Here is a 15,446-nt window from a genome sequence, read left to right on the forward strand (position 1 = left end):
TATTCTAAAAAACAAACAAACAAACAAAAAAACCCAAAACCAGTTAATTTTCAGAGCAGCACTAAGGGTGGCAGCCGGTAGCATTCTTTTCAAATTACTGTATGGACTGTTTGATGTGGTTCATCTTCCACTGGTATACTTCTGTTTGTGTTTGCTTTCTGCAATACACTTTTCCCATCCACCCCTGTTATCAGTCTTCTTTTATATGTCTAAGTGTGCTTTTATTTTTTGTTCCAGTGTGCTTAAAAAATAAAAATAATTCTCATGATTTGGAAGTTTGGAGATGTCTAAAAGTCAAAATTAATTCTAAATTGATTTTTAGTACCAAAATTTCCGACAAAATAACCAAGTTAGCCAGATTAATTTTTCAGTTCCCTTCTTTCTCTGTATGTAATCAATGGTAGACTTCAAAATAATAGACTCACATAGTAGAGTAGACAGGATGATGGAATGAATAATACAAAGTAGGCAATCAATTTTTATTTATTTATTTATTTATTTTTATTGTTGGGGATTCATTGAGGGTACAATAAGCCAGTTACACTGATTGCAATTGTTAGGTAAAGTCCCTCTTGCAATCATGTCTTGCCCCCATAAAGTGTGACACACACTAAGGCCCCACCCTCCTCCCTCCATCCCTCTTTCTGCTTCCCCCCCCCATAAACTTAATTGTCATTAATTGTCCTCATATCAAGATTGAGTACATAGGATTCATGCTTCTCCATTTTTGTGATGCTTTACTAAGAATACTGTCTTCCACTTCCATCCAGGTTAATACGAAGGATGTAAAGTCTCCATTTTTTTTAATAGCTGAATAGTATTCCATGGTATACATATACCACAGCTTGTTAATCCATTCCTGGGTTGGTGGGCATTTAGGCTGTTTCCACATTTTGGCAATGGTAAATTGAGCTGCCATAAACAGTCTAGTACAAGTGTCCTTATGATAAAAGGATTTTTTTCCTTCTGGGTAGATGCCCAGTAATGGGATTGCAGGATCAAATGGGAGGTCTAGGTTGAGTGCTTTGAGGTTTCTCCATACTTCCTTCCAGAAAGGTTGTACTAGTTTGCAGTCCCACCAGCAGTGTAAAAGTGTTCCCTTCTCTCCACATCCACGCCAGCATCTGCAGTTTTGAGATTTTGTGATGTGGGCCATTCTCACTGGGGTTAGATGATATCTCAGGGTTGTTTTGATTTGCATTTCTCTAATATATAGAGATGATGAACATTTTTTCATATGTTTGTTAGCCATTCGTCTGTCATCTTTAGAGAAAGTTCTATTCATGTCTCTTGCCCATTGATATAAGGGATTGTTGGCTTTTTTCATGTGGATTAATTTGAGTTCTCTATAGATCCTGGTTATCAAGCTTTTGTCTGATTGAAAATATGCAAATATCCTTTCCCATTGTGTAGGTTGTCTCTTTGCTTTGGTTATTGTGTCCTTAGCTGTACAGAAGCTTTTCAGTTTAATGAAGTCCCATTTGTTTATTTTTGATGTTGTTGCAATTGCCATGGCAGTCTTCTTCATGAAGTCTTCCCCCAGGCCAATATCTTCCAGTGTTTTTCCTATGCTTTCTTTGAGGATTTTTATTGTTTCATGCCTTAAATTTAAGTCCTTTATCCATCTTGAATCAATTTTTGTGAGTGGGGAAAGGTGTGGGTCCAGTTTCAGTCTTTTACATGTAGACATCCAGTTCTCCCAACACCATTTATTGAATAGGGAGTCTTTCCCCCAAGGTAAGTTCTTGTTTGGTTTATCAAAGATTAGGTGGTTGTAAGATGTTAGTTTCATTTCTTGGTGTTCAATTCGATTCCAAGTGTCTATATCTCTGTTTTTGTGCCAGTACCATGCTGTCTTGACCACTATGGCTTTGTAGTACAGACTAAAATCTGGTATGCTGACGCCCCCAGCTTTATTTTTGTTACTAAGAACTGCCTTAGCTATACGGGGTTTTTTCCGGTTCCATACAAAACGCAGAATCATTTTTTCCAAATCTTGAAAGTACGATGTAGGTACTTTGATAGGAATGGCATTGAATAGGTAGATAGCTTTGGGAAGGATAGACATTTTAACAATGTTGATTCTTCCCGTCCATGAGCGGCAATCAATTTTTAAAATGACAAAGTTAAAAAACTAATATATAAGCAGGTTGCATGGTGTATTTCTATCTAAGAACATCTCCTATATCTGAGAAGTTTGCTTGGGAGTGAGATCAACAATTCTGATCTAGAAAACCTGTGTTCATATGTGCATGTATTATGTGTTAAATCAGTATCTCCATGTAATAGATCAAATAGATAGAATGATTATGTTACTTGTAATTTCTTTACATAGCATATGCTTTCAAATAATAACGTGAAGAAAAAAAAACAATGTGAAGAACTTGTATTAGTATTTTTGTCAATTTCTTAGCAAGAATTTGAATTATAATTTTATTATATAAAATTGCTTAATTTTATTTCATGTTATACTTACGGTTTTAAAAATCTTAAACTCTTAACATTCAGTGAATTAGTTTGAAACATGAGAAGTTTTTTCTTATTGCAGGATTCTTTTCCTTTTTCACTTTAATGTATATTGTACTAATAAGGGGTGTGTATAGCTTTTAAACATGCTACATGTAATTTTTACAGGAGATTGGAACAGGTGGTACTTGTCAATGGAAGATATGTGGACTTAGTCCCACTACAACCCTAGCCATATATTTTGAGGTGGTCAATCAGGTATGACTTTCTATATTATTACCAAAAAGTGTATTAGAATAAGTACTTACTGTAAGCCATGAATATTTCATATTTTTTTAGTAGTAAATATGACAAAGTTTATCATTCTGTTTCAAAGTTTTTATTTGCTACTTTCTATTTTTCAAAATTGAACTTTTTGATGAATGGACATACTATAATAGAAATGCAGGGAAACCTGTAAACTTTAGGTAGCCCAACTCATCTGTTTTCTTTTTTAACGTAAACTTAATGCACAAATGAAATTATTTAAAATTTTCATCTGCCTGTGCATTTTTGCAGTTAGGTATCTAGCTCCTCCTAGTTGCCCCTCAGTATATAATGATATGTAAGTCTTAATAGAAAGTCTATTATATCAAAATTCATAGAAACAGATCAAAAGGTAATCATATTGGGAAATTATTTTCTGCTATAGGATGTAATCAGTTCCATTAAAAATGATATAAGTTGCTGACTTATTTATTCCTCCTATTTTTTCCCAAAGTCTCAAAAAAATAGACAACTAATATTAATAAATAAAAGTAAAAGATAATTTCAAAAAACAGATCGTGCCAAATCTTATAGACAATAGAAAAAGAAGGAATACTTCAAAATCAACTATTTATTAATAGTTATTAGGCATAAATGAACCACAGAGTTTTGTTTTTTTTTTTTTTTTGAGATAGAATCTTATGTTGTCACCCTTGCTAAAGTGCTGTGGCATCATAGCTCATAGCAACCCCAAACTCTTGAGCTCAAGCGATCCTCTTGCTTTGGTTTTTCATTTTGAGTAGAGGCAGGGTCTCATTCTTGCTCAGGCAGATCTCAAACTCAAGCAATCCACCCACCTTGGTCTTCAGAGTGCTAGGAATACAGGCATGAGCCACTGCACCCAGCCTGATATTAATAGCCTTCTAAGACAGTAAATATAATATTTTTTTTAAACTATTAAAATTCATGATAATGATAGTACCTCTTATTGACAAAAACAAAACAATGTAAAACAACAAAGCAAGAATGTCTAAGTCAAAGGGAATGAATAAAGTTTCCCTGTTGACTACTTGTTACTCTTTTCTGATGATGATTATTACAAATTACCATTAGTCTCTTCTTTTTAATAGTCTTTTTTTCTTTTTCTTTTTTTTTTTTTTTTTTGAGACAGTCTCACTCTGTCACCGTGGGTAGAGTGCTGTGGAGTCATAGCTCACATTAACCTCAGACTCTTGGGCTTAAGCGATCCTCTTGCCTCAGCCTCCTGAGTAGCTGGGACTATAGGCGCCTGTTAAAATACCCAACTAAATTTTCTATTTTTAGTAGAGATGAGGTCTTGCTGTTGCTGAGGCTGGTCTCTAATTCCTGAGCTCAGGCGATCCACCTGCCTTGGCCTCCCAGAGTGCTAGAATTGTATGCACGAGCCACCGCACCCAGCACATTATTAGTCTTTTATTTGTTATCTGTTCATCATGTAATTATTTTCCTTAAAGTTCTTCTTTCATCATCGATACCTAGGGGAGGAGGACTTAAACTCAATTTCTCTTTGTTCAGTTACATATTGAATATCCAGATCTGAAAATCTGAATCTGAGATGCTTCAAAATATGAAACTTTTTTTTTTTTTTTTGTTAGAGACAGAGCCTCACTTTGTCACCCTCGGTAGAGTGCCATGGTGTCATAGCTCACAGCAACCTCCAGCTCTTAGGCTTAGGCGATTCTCTTGCCTCAGCCTCCCGAATAGCTGGGACTATAGGCACCCACCACAATGCCCGGCTATTTTTTCTTTTTGTTGTTGTTGTTGTTGCAGTTTGGCTGCGGCCTGGTTCGAACCCACCATCCTTGGCATATGGGGCTGGCACCCTACTCACCGAGCCACAGGCGCTGCCCCCAAAATATGAAACTTTTAAAGTGCCAACATGCACTAAAAGGAAATGCTCATTGGAACATTTTGGATTTCAGATGTTTGGATTTGGAACACTTAGCTGGTATAGTGCAAATATTCCAAAATTCAAAAAACCCAGAATCCAAGACACTTTCTGGTCCCAAGTATTTTGGATGAGGGGTGCTCAGCCTGTACAGTTAGGCTTAAATTGCTTCATTTAGTTTTCTTATCTGTTAATTTTTTTATACTCTACCTTTACTTTGTTCTTTTGTGTCCCTCTGGTATATTACTTACAAATTGATTCCCTCGGAGGACTTCCTCCTCTCATCCCTCATTATTTTCCCCTTCCATGTGGTAAATTGTGACTGATTTGCATGCACTGGAAACAAGCATCCTTCTAATCAATTTTAGAATTAATTTTGTTAGTGCCAGGATATGTAGTCAATGATTATAAGGCAGCAACGTGGCAGATTTTGTTTAGCTTTTACTCCATTATTTTTACACAGCATAATGCTCCAATTCCTCAAGGAGGGCGTGGTGCAATCCAGTTTGTGACTCAGTATCAGCATTCAAGTGGGCAGAGACGCATCCGAGTGACCACCATTGCTAGGAAGTAAGTTACATTTGTTAGAGATTTAATTCTGATGCCCCAACTATTATGGATTGTGCTTCCAAACTGGGTTCTTATTTTGGTGACATTCATGACTATAGCAAGCAAAAATTTATGATTAATATTGTTTTCCTTCTTTCTAACTCAGCTTATTTGCTAGAATATTCATTGTTAAGGACAGTAAGAGCCATTTTAAAAAGTATTCCTAAAACACACTCTTCAAAATATTCTTTTATTTACCTCATTCCTATGAGTACAGGAGAAAAATCAAACATTTTCCTATATAGGCTGTAATCATATATACGTATAAAATCCATTACATATGTACATAATAATATGGCACAATAATTAATAGTATTCTTAATTAATGATAAAATTTTCAGTTTTTTTTCAAGTTTTATGAGTCATTTAATTCATTTATTAAGTCTTTATTCAGCTTCTGCTTTGTGGACTAGGAGTGTGTGAATGCAAAAGATGTGAACCTACTTCATCTGTTACATAAGGGTGCAGTTTCCACTGGTCTTCAAATTATCAATGGTAAAGGACCAGTTGTGTTTTTTTCCCTAATCCTTTGGGGACATATTTTATTTTTATTAAAATTAAAATTTTTAATTTTGTTTTAAAATACAATGAAAATAAAATACTAAGAAAATGAAATTTCAAAAAGCCATCAAAAACACAAATGCCTATTTTTTATTATTAGCTTTATTAGATGGTAAAATTGTTTTGTCCTATTGCTTGGAAAGTTTCTAAATGTTTGTTCTCCATTTCTATCTTACCTCATGGCAAACTGGCAGTGGTTCGAATACCACACTTTGACTAGTATTAGTTGAGATCACAAAAGATAAAGCCTATAATAGTTAAGATTATGTAGAGTATTATTTTGTTTAACATAGTCATGTCCTAATTGGATGATATAGGCAGAGTCTCCAAAAGGGAATAATTAGGCACGACAGTTATCTTGTCTTATTCCTTTCTATGTGATAGATTCTCTGAATCAGCTGTGTATTTGGTCATGTGTTTTTTTGCTCCCCTTTGGTCATGTGTTCTTTGTACAGAATTTTCAGAGACAAGTTGAACTGAATTTAGTGCTTTTATTTCTATTAAGAATTATTTCTCAGTTATTTTGATATCCTTCTATATGTAAGTATTTGTGAAGTATAAAACAAAGGGAACATGGGCGGCGCCTGTGGCTCAGTAAGTAGGGCACCGGCCCCATATGCCGAGGGTGGCGGGTTCGGACCCAGCCCCGGCCAAACTGCAACAGAAAAATAGCCGGGCATTGTGGCGCGCGCCTGTAGTCCCAGCTGCTCGGGAGGCTCAGGCAAGAGAATCGCGTAAGCCCAAGAGTTGGAGGTTGCTGTGAGCCGTGTGACGCCACGGCACTCTACCCAAGGGCGGTACAGTGAGACTCTGTCTCTACAAAAAAAAAAAAAAACAAAACAAAAAAAAACCAAAGGGAACATGACTGTGGAATGAAGTCTGTTGGGAAGAGATTCTTGGATGAGGTGAGTCTAGATGTGAACAGGCTTCTGATTTTTATTTTTGTCTTGAACTTGATAGTCTGGATAGGGAAAGTGTTGATTGGTAAACTTAATTTAGGCATGGACTAGAAAATGGACACTGAAGGCTACTGTAGCTTTCATTTAACTGCATTTAAGCTTCAGCTTTATTCCTAAAAAACTATGAAAATATTTTGTTGAGTGATGGACATGAACCCAGCATTTGAACTGAATGTTATCTGTGTTGGGGGAAATCTTTTACTTAGCACAGGGTTGTACATAGATTTAGTGTCCTGTTCTCCTGTCTTGCTTTGACTTAACATCCTGGAATAATGTTAAGGGACTATATTATTCCTTTGAAGAAAAAAATGTCCATTGAATATCTCTTTGATTTGTTCAGATTTCAAATGAGGAACTTGGAAATATTGATCGTTGGCAAAGTTGTCAATGTTATTTATGTCCCTCAACATTCACACGTGTACTAAGTTAAGTTGAACATTCAAAACATACTTGCTTGGCTGGGCGCAGTGGCTCATGTCTATTTTCCCAGCTCTTGGGAGGCTGAGATGGGTGGATTGCCTGAGCTCCCAGGTTCGAGACCAGCCTGAGCAAGAGCTAGACTCTATCTAAAGAAAATAGCCGGGTGTTGTGGCAGGCACCTGTAGTCCCAGCTACTTGGGAGGGTGAAGCAAGAGAATTGCTTAAGCCCAAGAGTTTAAGGTTGCTGTTAGCTGTGACGCAACGACACTCTACTAAGGCGACATAGTAAGACTCTGTCTCAAAAAAGAAAAAAACAAAAGCCCAGCTACTTGGGAGGCTGAGCCCAGAGAATTGCTTAAGCTCAAGAGTTTGAGGTTGCTGTGAGCTGTGATGCCATGGCATTCTACCGAGGGTGACATGGTGAGACTCTGTCTCAAACAGAACAAAACAAACATACTTGCTTAAGCAAACAAATGAAGGACTTCTTTTTTTATAAAGCTACTGGCTTACACTCTTCAGAAATGTCTTAAAAGGCAAAGGAAGTCTGAGTAACTGGTTCAGATTAAAGAGTACTAAAAAAACATTACCACTAAAGCCAATGTGTGATTCTGGATAAAATCTTATGTCACAAAAAAATTTGCTATAGACGATAATTGGGAAAATTTGAATGTGTTCTGTATATAGGAAAATAGCATTGTATGTCAGTGTCAGATTTCATGAATTTGATAATTGATCAGGCTATATAAGAATTTTTTGTTCTTAGGAGATACACACTGAAATATTTAGGGCAGAGGGTCATAATAACACCAACTTAGTCTTGAGATGTTCAGCAAAAGAAAGATGTGTATAAAGGGAGGGAGAAAGATAAAACAAATGTGTTAAAATGCTATGCAGGTGACAGGTACATAGTTTATTCTACTCTTCTTACAATGTTTGAAATATTTTTATTTCATTTTATTTACTTTTTTTTGAGACAGAGTCTCACTATTTGCCCTCGGTAGAGTGCTGTGGCGTCACAGCTCACAGCAACCTCAAACTCGTGGGCTTAAGTGATTCTCTTGCCTCAGCCTCCTGAGTGGCTGGGACTACAGGTGCCTGTCACAACACCTGGCTGTTTTTTTGGTTGCAGCTGTCATTGTTGTTTAGCTGGCCCAGGCCGGTTTGAACCCACCAGCCTTGGTGTATGTGGCTGGCGCCCTACTCACTGAGCTACAGACGCCAAGCCTGAAATATTTTTAAAATGAAAGTTTTAAAAAATCATGTTGATCTTTCAAGAGAAGGGGAGCTTTCTTATGAGGAATTTCATGGGTTTATCTATTTCAGTTTGTACAGAATTTATGAAGCTATTTGTACAAGATATACATGGATCATTTGTGTTAAAGTACCCTTTGTAGCATTGTGTCTCACCAAAGCACCCATCTTTTTAGGTTAACTTACCCTGACCATTTTTTTTTTTTAAGAGACAGAATCTCACTTTATTGCTCTCGGTAGAGTGCTGTGGCGTCAAAGCTCACAACAACCTCAAACTCCTAGGCTTAGGCGATTCTGTTGCCTCAGCCTCCCAAGTAGCTGGGACTACAAGTACCCGCCACAATGCCCGGCTATTTTTTGTTACAGTTTGGCTGGGTTGGGTTCGAACCTGCCGCCCTCCATATTTGGGGCCGGCGCCCTACCCACTGAGACATAGGCGCTGCCCTACCCTGGCCATTTTTAATAATTGAGGCTCCTTTTTTGTTTTACTACTAGAAATATGGCTTTAGGAGCCTAGGCAAATGTTCGTTAGGGGAATAAATCATGTGAAAATAAAGGACTTGGGCTCCTGAGAGTTTTTCTATTTTTCATATAGAAAATAACTTTGATCTCTGGAGTTTGGTTTGAAATTAGATACAAGAATCACATGAAGGGGTGTTGTAAACACAGAGGACGGATTTTACATGTTAAAAAGCCCTGTAAGGGCGGCGCCTGTGGCTCAGTCGGTAAGGCGCCGGCCCCATATACCGAGGGTGGTGGGTTCAAACCCGGCCCCAGCCAAACTGCAACAAAAAATAGCTGGGCGTTGTGGCGGGCGCCTGTAGTCCCAGCTACTTGGGAGGCTGAGGCAAGAGAATCGCTAAGCCCAGGAGCTGGAGGTTGCTGTGAACTGTGTGAGGCCACGGCACTCTACCGAGGGCCATAAAGTGAGACTCTGTCGTAATCCATCTGCCTTCGCCTTCCAGAGTGGTAGGGTTACAGGTGTGAGCTACTGTGCCTGGCCAAGATTATACATTTTAATTTATGGCTAATCAAGTTATAATTAGTAAATTTGCAAGTGTGTACTTGCTAATGTATTACACCATACATTTTCAGAAGAAAAAAAGTCACCTTTGTAGTTTACTTTAAAACAATTAAGTATAATGGTTATCCAAGTTGAGAAAGTATAGATTCAAACAATTTTGATTTTAATGGTTTAAAAACTCTTTTTTTTTTTTTTTTGAGACAGAGTCTCAAGCTTTCTCCCTGGGTAGAGTGCTGTGGCGTCATAGCTCCCAGCAACCTCAAACTCATGGGCTCAAGTGATCCTACTGTCTCAGTTTTTTTTTAAATATTTTTAGTAGAGATGGGGGTCTCAATTTTTACTCAGGCTGGTCTCAAACTTGTGAGCTCAAGCAATCCACTTGCCTCAGCTTCCCAGAGTGCTGGGATTATGGGTGGGAGCCACAGTGCCTGGCCCTTTGAAAAACTCTTTTTTAAAAAATTATTTTATTTTATTTTATTTATTTATTTTTTTGGAGATAGTCTCATTTTGTCGCCCTCGGTACAGTGCCTTGGTGTCACAGCCCATAGCAACCTCCAGCTCTTGGGCTTAGGCGATTCTCTTGTCTCAGCCTCCCAAATAGCTGAGACTTCAGGTGCCTGCCACAATGCCCAGCTATTTTTTTTCTGGTGCAGTTTGGCCGGGGCCGGGTTTGAACCTGCTACCCTTGGTATATGGGGCCAGTGCCCTACTTACTGAACCACAGGTGCCCCCTATTTATTTTATTTTTTTATTGCAGTTTGGCCAGGGCTGGGTTTGAATCTGCCACCCTCGGTGTATGGGGCCAGTGCCCTACTCACTGAACCACAGGTGCCACCCTATTTATTTATTTATTTATTATTTTATTTTATTTTATTTTTTATTTTTATTTTATTATTTTCACTTTGTCACCCTCGGTAGAGTGCTGTGGCGTCACAGCTCACAGCAAACCTCCAGCTCTTGGGCTTAAGTGATTCTCTTGCCTCAGCCTCCTAGGTAGCTGGGACTACAGGTGCCCGGCACAACGCCTGGCTATTTGTTTTGTTGAAGTTTGGCTGGGGCCAGGTTTGAACCTGCTACCCTCTGTATATGGGGCTGGCGCCCTACTCACTGAGCCACAGGCGCTGCCCAAAAAACTCTTTTAAAATTAAAATTTAAATAATCAGCAATTAAACTATCTATGTAATCACTAAGTTTTTAGATTGTGTTAAAAGTAACTTTCAAAATTATGGGGTCTCATGCCTGTAATCCTAGCACTCTGGGAGACCAAGGCAAGTGGATTGCCTGAGCTCAGGAGTTGAAGACCATGCTGAGCAAGAGCAAGACCCCGGCTCTACTCAAAATAAAAAACTACCTGGGGATTGTGGTGGGTGCCTGTAGTCCTGCCTGGAGAGGCTGAGGCAAGAGGATCCCTGAAGCCTAAGAGTTTGAGCTTGCTGTGAGCTGTGACAGTACGGCACTGTATCCAGAGGAACAGAGTGAGACTGTCTCAAAAAACCCCCCCAAAACAAAACTGTCTCTTTTACTCATTTTCACTCCTTTCTGCCTCTTACTGTTTCACTGGATGGAGATGATTTAGACTTGTCAACCACTTAGAAAATACGTAAAACTTACTTACCTAATACTGAAAGAAAAACGTAGATGAGAAAGGAAGAAGAATTTTAAACATGTTAATGCTTGAATTTTGTTGTGATCATTCTCACATGTCAAACTGGTTTAGCGTTTATTTTATGAAGGACATAAGTAGTGCCAATCTTGCCAGTTTCTTTGTTTCATGTGTCTGTGAAATATTAAACAAACAAACAAACAAATAAAAACTATTGCTAGGGCTACCTCGGATCAGTTTGACTGGATTGCACTTATAGAATATGTGAATTTAATAAATTACTGCTGTTTTTTATATAATATCAAATTAGTCCCTTGGACTGAAACTTTTACTTATTAACTTTTAATTGGTTTTAGTCAGTGTAGTAACATGAAGAGAACTGAATACAAAGTAATTTTAATTATATAGTTTTTTTATTACTAATGATCAAGTTAAAGACCAATTAGGAAAAAATTCTGACACCTGATTCATTTTTCCCATTTTAATTAATGAGAATTACTTAGGCTGAGAGAAAACTATTCTTTTTGTATTTCCATATTTTTGCTTTTATAAAATTGAAGAAATAAAATTTTAAAGTCTGATGTAGAAACTTGTATATTTATGTGCATATACACCACACACATGTATGTTATTATTTTTACTTGTAAAAATCTTAATGTTTTAAGAAGTGTACTTGAGATCTGCCTATTACCTTGGAAGATTTTTTTAGGTTTGGTTATGTTTTTCTGCAAAACAATGAATGCTCTACTGAAACTAGTATTAGTGATCTTTTTAAACATGTTGATTGGTTTAATATTGGAAATTTGAAATGTTGAAGTAGTTTTCTGTATCTTTTAAATTTCAATTTGTATGGTAGCCAGCTCCGATATTGTGAATTTAATAATTCAGCAGCATTTCTGTACTTTCTTATTGTTTTTTAGCTGGGCAGATGCTCAAACACAAATCCAAAACATCGCTGCATCTTTTGACCAGGAAGCAGCAGCCATTCTTATGGCCCGGCTGGCAGTATATAGAGCAGAAACAGAAGAAGGGCCAGATGTGCTTAGGTGGCTGGACAGACAGCTCATTCGACTGGTAAGAAGTAAACACTGTGTTTTCTAAGTCTTTTTATTTTTGAGACAGAGTCTTACTACGTCACCCTCGGTAGAGTGCAGTGGCATCACAGCTCACAGCAACCCCAAACTCTTGGGCTTAAGTGATTCTCTTGCCTCAGCCTCCCAAGTAGCTGGGACTACACATGCCTGCCACCATCCTCAGCTATTTTTTTGTTGCAGTTGTCATTGTTGTTTAGCTGGCTCGAACCCGCCAACCTCCATGCATGTGGCCGCGCTGTAACCATTGTGCTATGGGCATCGAGCCTGCTAAGTCTTTCTCTTCATTTGTGTTAAATGTTTGTTGTAGGTGATCTACATGGAAGTACTTAACAGTACACCTGAATACTGTATGAGGGATTCCTATTCACATTACTGAGATAGTAGCACAGAAATGAGTAGTGGAATCCATTATCCATTCCAGTAAACTAGATTGCCATTTTTCCTTAACACGAGTGATAGTTATCTAATCTACTATTTTTCTTCTTTTTTTTCTTTTTCTTTTTTTTGAGACAGAATCTCACTTTCTCGCCCTCAGTAGAATGCCATGGTGTAATAGCTTACAGCAACCTCAAACTCTTAGGCTCACGTGATCCTCTTGCCTCAGCCTGCTGAGCAGCTGGGACTACAGGTGCCTGCCACAATGCCCAACTGTTTTTTTCAGAAATGGGGTCTCTCTCTTGCTCAGGCTTGTCTCAAATTGGTGAGCTCAAGTGATCTACCAACCTTGGCCTCCCAGAGTGCTGGAATTACAAGTGTGAGCCACCATGACTGGCTATTTTTTTTACTCTTACTGGCTGGTATGAGGTTAGTTCCAAATTTAATTCTGAATTACTGTAACAGTTTTTATTGCTTTTTTCCACATTTATTTTTTCATTTTTTTTGGGGGGGGGTGATGAATATCTTTTTTTTTATTATTAAATCATAGCTGTGTACATTAATGGGATCATGGGGCACCATACACTGGTTTTATAGACCGTTTGACACATTTTCATCACACTGGTTAACATAGCCTTCCTGGCATTTTCTTAGTTATTGTGTTAAGACATTTACCTTCTACATTTACTAAGTTTCACATATACCCTTGTAAGATGCACTGCAGGTGTAATCCCACCAATCACCCTCCCTCTGCCCATTTCCCCCTCCCTCCCTTCCCTCCCTTTCCCCCTTCCTCCTATTCTTAGGTTACAACTGGGTTATAGCTTACATTTGAAAGCCATAAATTAATTTCATAGTAGGTCTGAGTACATTGGATACTTTTTCTTCCATTCTTGAGATACTTACTAAGAATATGTTCCAACTCCATCCATGTAAACATGAAAGAGGTAAAGTCTCCATCTTTCTTTAAGGCTGCATAATATTTTTTCATTTTTATGCTTTTAATTTTCTACTTTCATTCTTAGTGAGGTGTTTTATGAGCATCTTTTAAAGAAAGAAATAGGGGTGTAAAAATTATATTAACATGCAAAAATATAAATAAGTCTTGATTACTGATTCTAGATTCTCTTAAGTATGTGCTAGTGAAGTTATTGGTAATGTTGATTTGCGTGCGTTTTTAACATGCCAGCACCCCATTCCTTTGCTTACATTATGACCTAGAGTACTTTATTAAAGTTAGCCATTTTTTTTTTTTTTTTTGGTTTTTGGCCGGGGTTAGGTTTGAACCCGCCACCTCTGGCATATGGGACCGGCGCCCTACTCCTTGAGCCACAGGCGCTGCCCTAAAGTTAGCCATTTTTATAACATCATCCAGAACTCTTTTCATTTCATCTCCAAGTTTCTTGGCACCAGTACTTTTCTGTGAAGAAAACATCGTTACGACAATATTAGTGTGTCTTTTTTGACAAGTGACATTAATCCTCTACTAGGACCACCAGTTCAAATGCCAGCATAGTTCTTTCAAGATGCATCTTTTGTTTCTAGATAGCAAGATAAAACATTAAATACATTTTTACCTTTTTTTTTTTCAGGGCAGCAAAAAAATTCTTTGGCGCAGAAGAGTTTTTCTAAATTTCATTATCATATAGAAATATGACATGGCATTGGTGAAACTCATCAACATGTAGAGACTTACTTTTCAGCTTATTATACAAACTATTAATATTTTGACTTATTGTACTGTTTCAAAATGGAACTTTTTCAATTTCTCAAGCTGTATCTTGCCTTAGCATTTTACTTTCTCTAATTTTATATGTTGGCATTATTAGGTTCTCACCAACTGTGTGACCTTTTTTTTTTTTCTGGGTAATAAATTGTGCTCTAAATAGCTTGCCTTCTCAGCCTTTTTTTTTTTTAGAGACAGAGTCTCACTTTGTCGCCCTTGGTAGAGTACCGTGGTGTCACAGCTCATAGCAACCTCCAGCTCTTGGGCTTAGGTGATTCTCTTGCCTTAGCCTCCCCAGTAGCTGGGACTACAGGCACCTGCCACAATGCCTGGCTATGTTTTTTTTTTTTTTTTTTGTAGAGACAGAGTCTCACTTTATGGCCCTCGGTAGAGTGCCGTGGCCTCACACAGCTCACAGCAACCTCCAACTCCTGGGCTTAAGCGATTCTCTTGCCTCAGCCTCCCGAGTAGCTGGGACCACAGGCGCCTGCCACAACGCCCGGCTATTTTTTGGTTGCAGTTTGGCCGGGGCTGGGTTTGAACCCGCCAGCCTCGGTATATGGCGTCGGTGCCTTACCGACTGAGCCACAGGCACCGCCCAATGCCTGGCTATTTTTTTTTGTTGCAGTTTGGCCAGGGCCGGGTTTTAACCTGCCACCCTCAGTATATGGGCTGGGCGCCCTACCCACTGAGCTATGGGCACTGCCTGTCTTGCTGTTACTGTAATAGCTGAAAATTTATCAACGAAGAATTAGTACAAAAACATGTTGCTATCTTAGAATAGTACTGTAACGAAGGTGCATTATTACACGTCATCATGTAAGATACTGGTATCAGCACGTGATTTTCTGCCTCCATTCTCAGTCTCTTATCTGATACGTCTTGCATCTAACTTCATGTATCTGTTCCCTTTTTTTTTTGAGATGTGTCTCACTAAAGCCTAGGATGTGGACTCAAACTTCTGGGCTCAAGCGATGTTCCTGCCTCAGTCCCTTTACTAGCTGGAGCTTATGGGAACATGCTACTACATGAGGCTTTCATTTTTTGACTCCTGTTCTTTTCTTTCGAATGACATCTTCTCCCAACTTAAAATTGAGAACTGATGTTTTTGTCGTCTTTGATCTTTGGTTTACCCACCAATCGCTAATTGTTATTCTCTGTTTAGCTTGTGTTGCTAGCCATGAT

At 38.2% G+C, this 15,446-nt stretch overlaps 1 protein-coding gene across 2 annotated transcripts in view; it reads left to right on the top strand.

Annotated features, from left to right (window-relative positions):
• The window catches only part of SEC23A (SEC23 homolog A, COPII coat complex component), a 67,153-nt gene that overhangs the window by 28,307 nt on the left and 23,400 nt on the right, over positions 1 to 15,446 (top strand). For both annotated transcript variants that reach the window (XM_053594101.1, XM_053594102.1), the window contains exons 12-14: positions 2,635 to 2,724; positions 5,103 to 5,209; positions 11,987 to 12,140. In XM_053594101.1, coding sequence (XP_053450076.1) covers positions 2,635 to 2,724; positions 5,103 to 5,209; positions 11,987 to 12,140 — 351 coding nt within the window. The remainder of the gene's footprint in view (positions 1 to 2,634; positions 2,725 to 5,102; positions 5,210 to 11,986; positions 12,141 to 15,446) is intronic.

Source organism: Nycticebus coucang, chromosome 6, assembly GCF_027406575.1.
Source record: "Nycticebus coucang isolate mNycCou1 chromosome 6, mNycCou1.pri, whole genome shotgun sequence".
NCBI classification, from domain to species: Eukaryota; Metazoa; Chordata; class Mammalia; order Primates; family Lorisidae; genus Nycticebus; species Nycticebus coucang.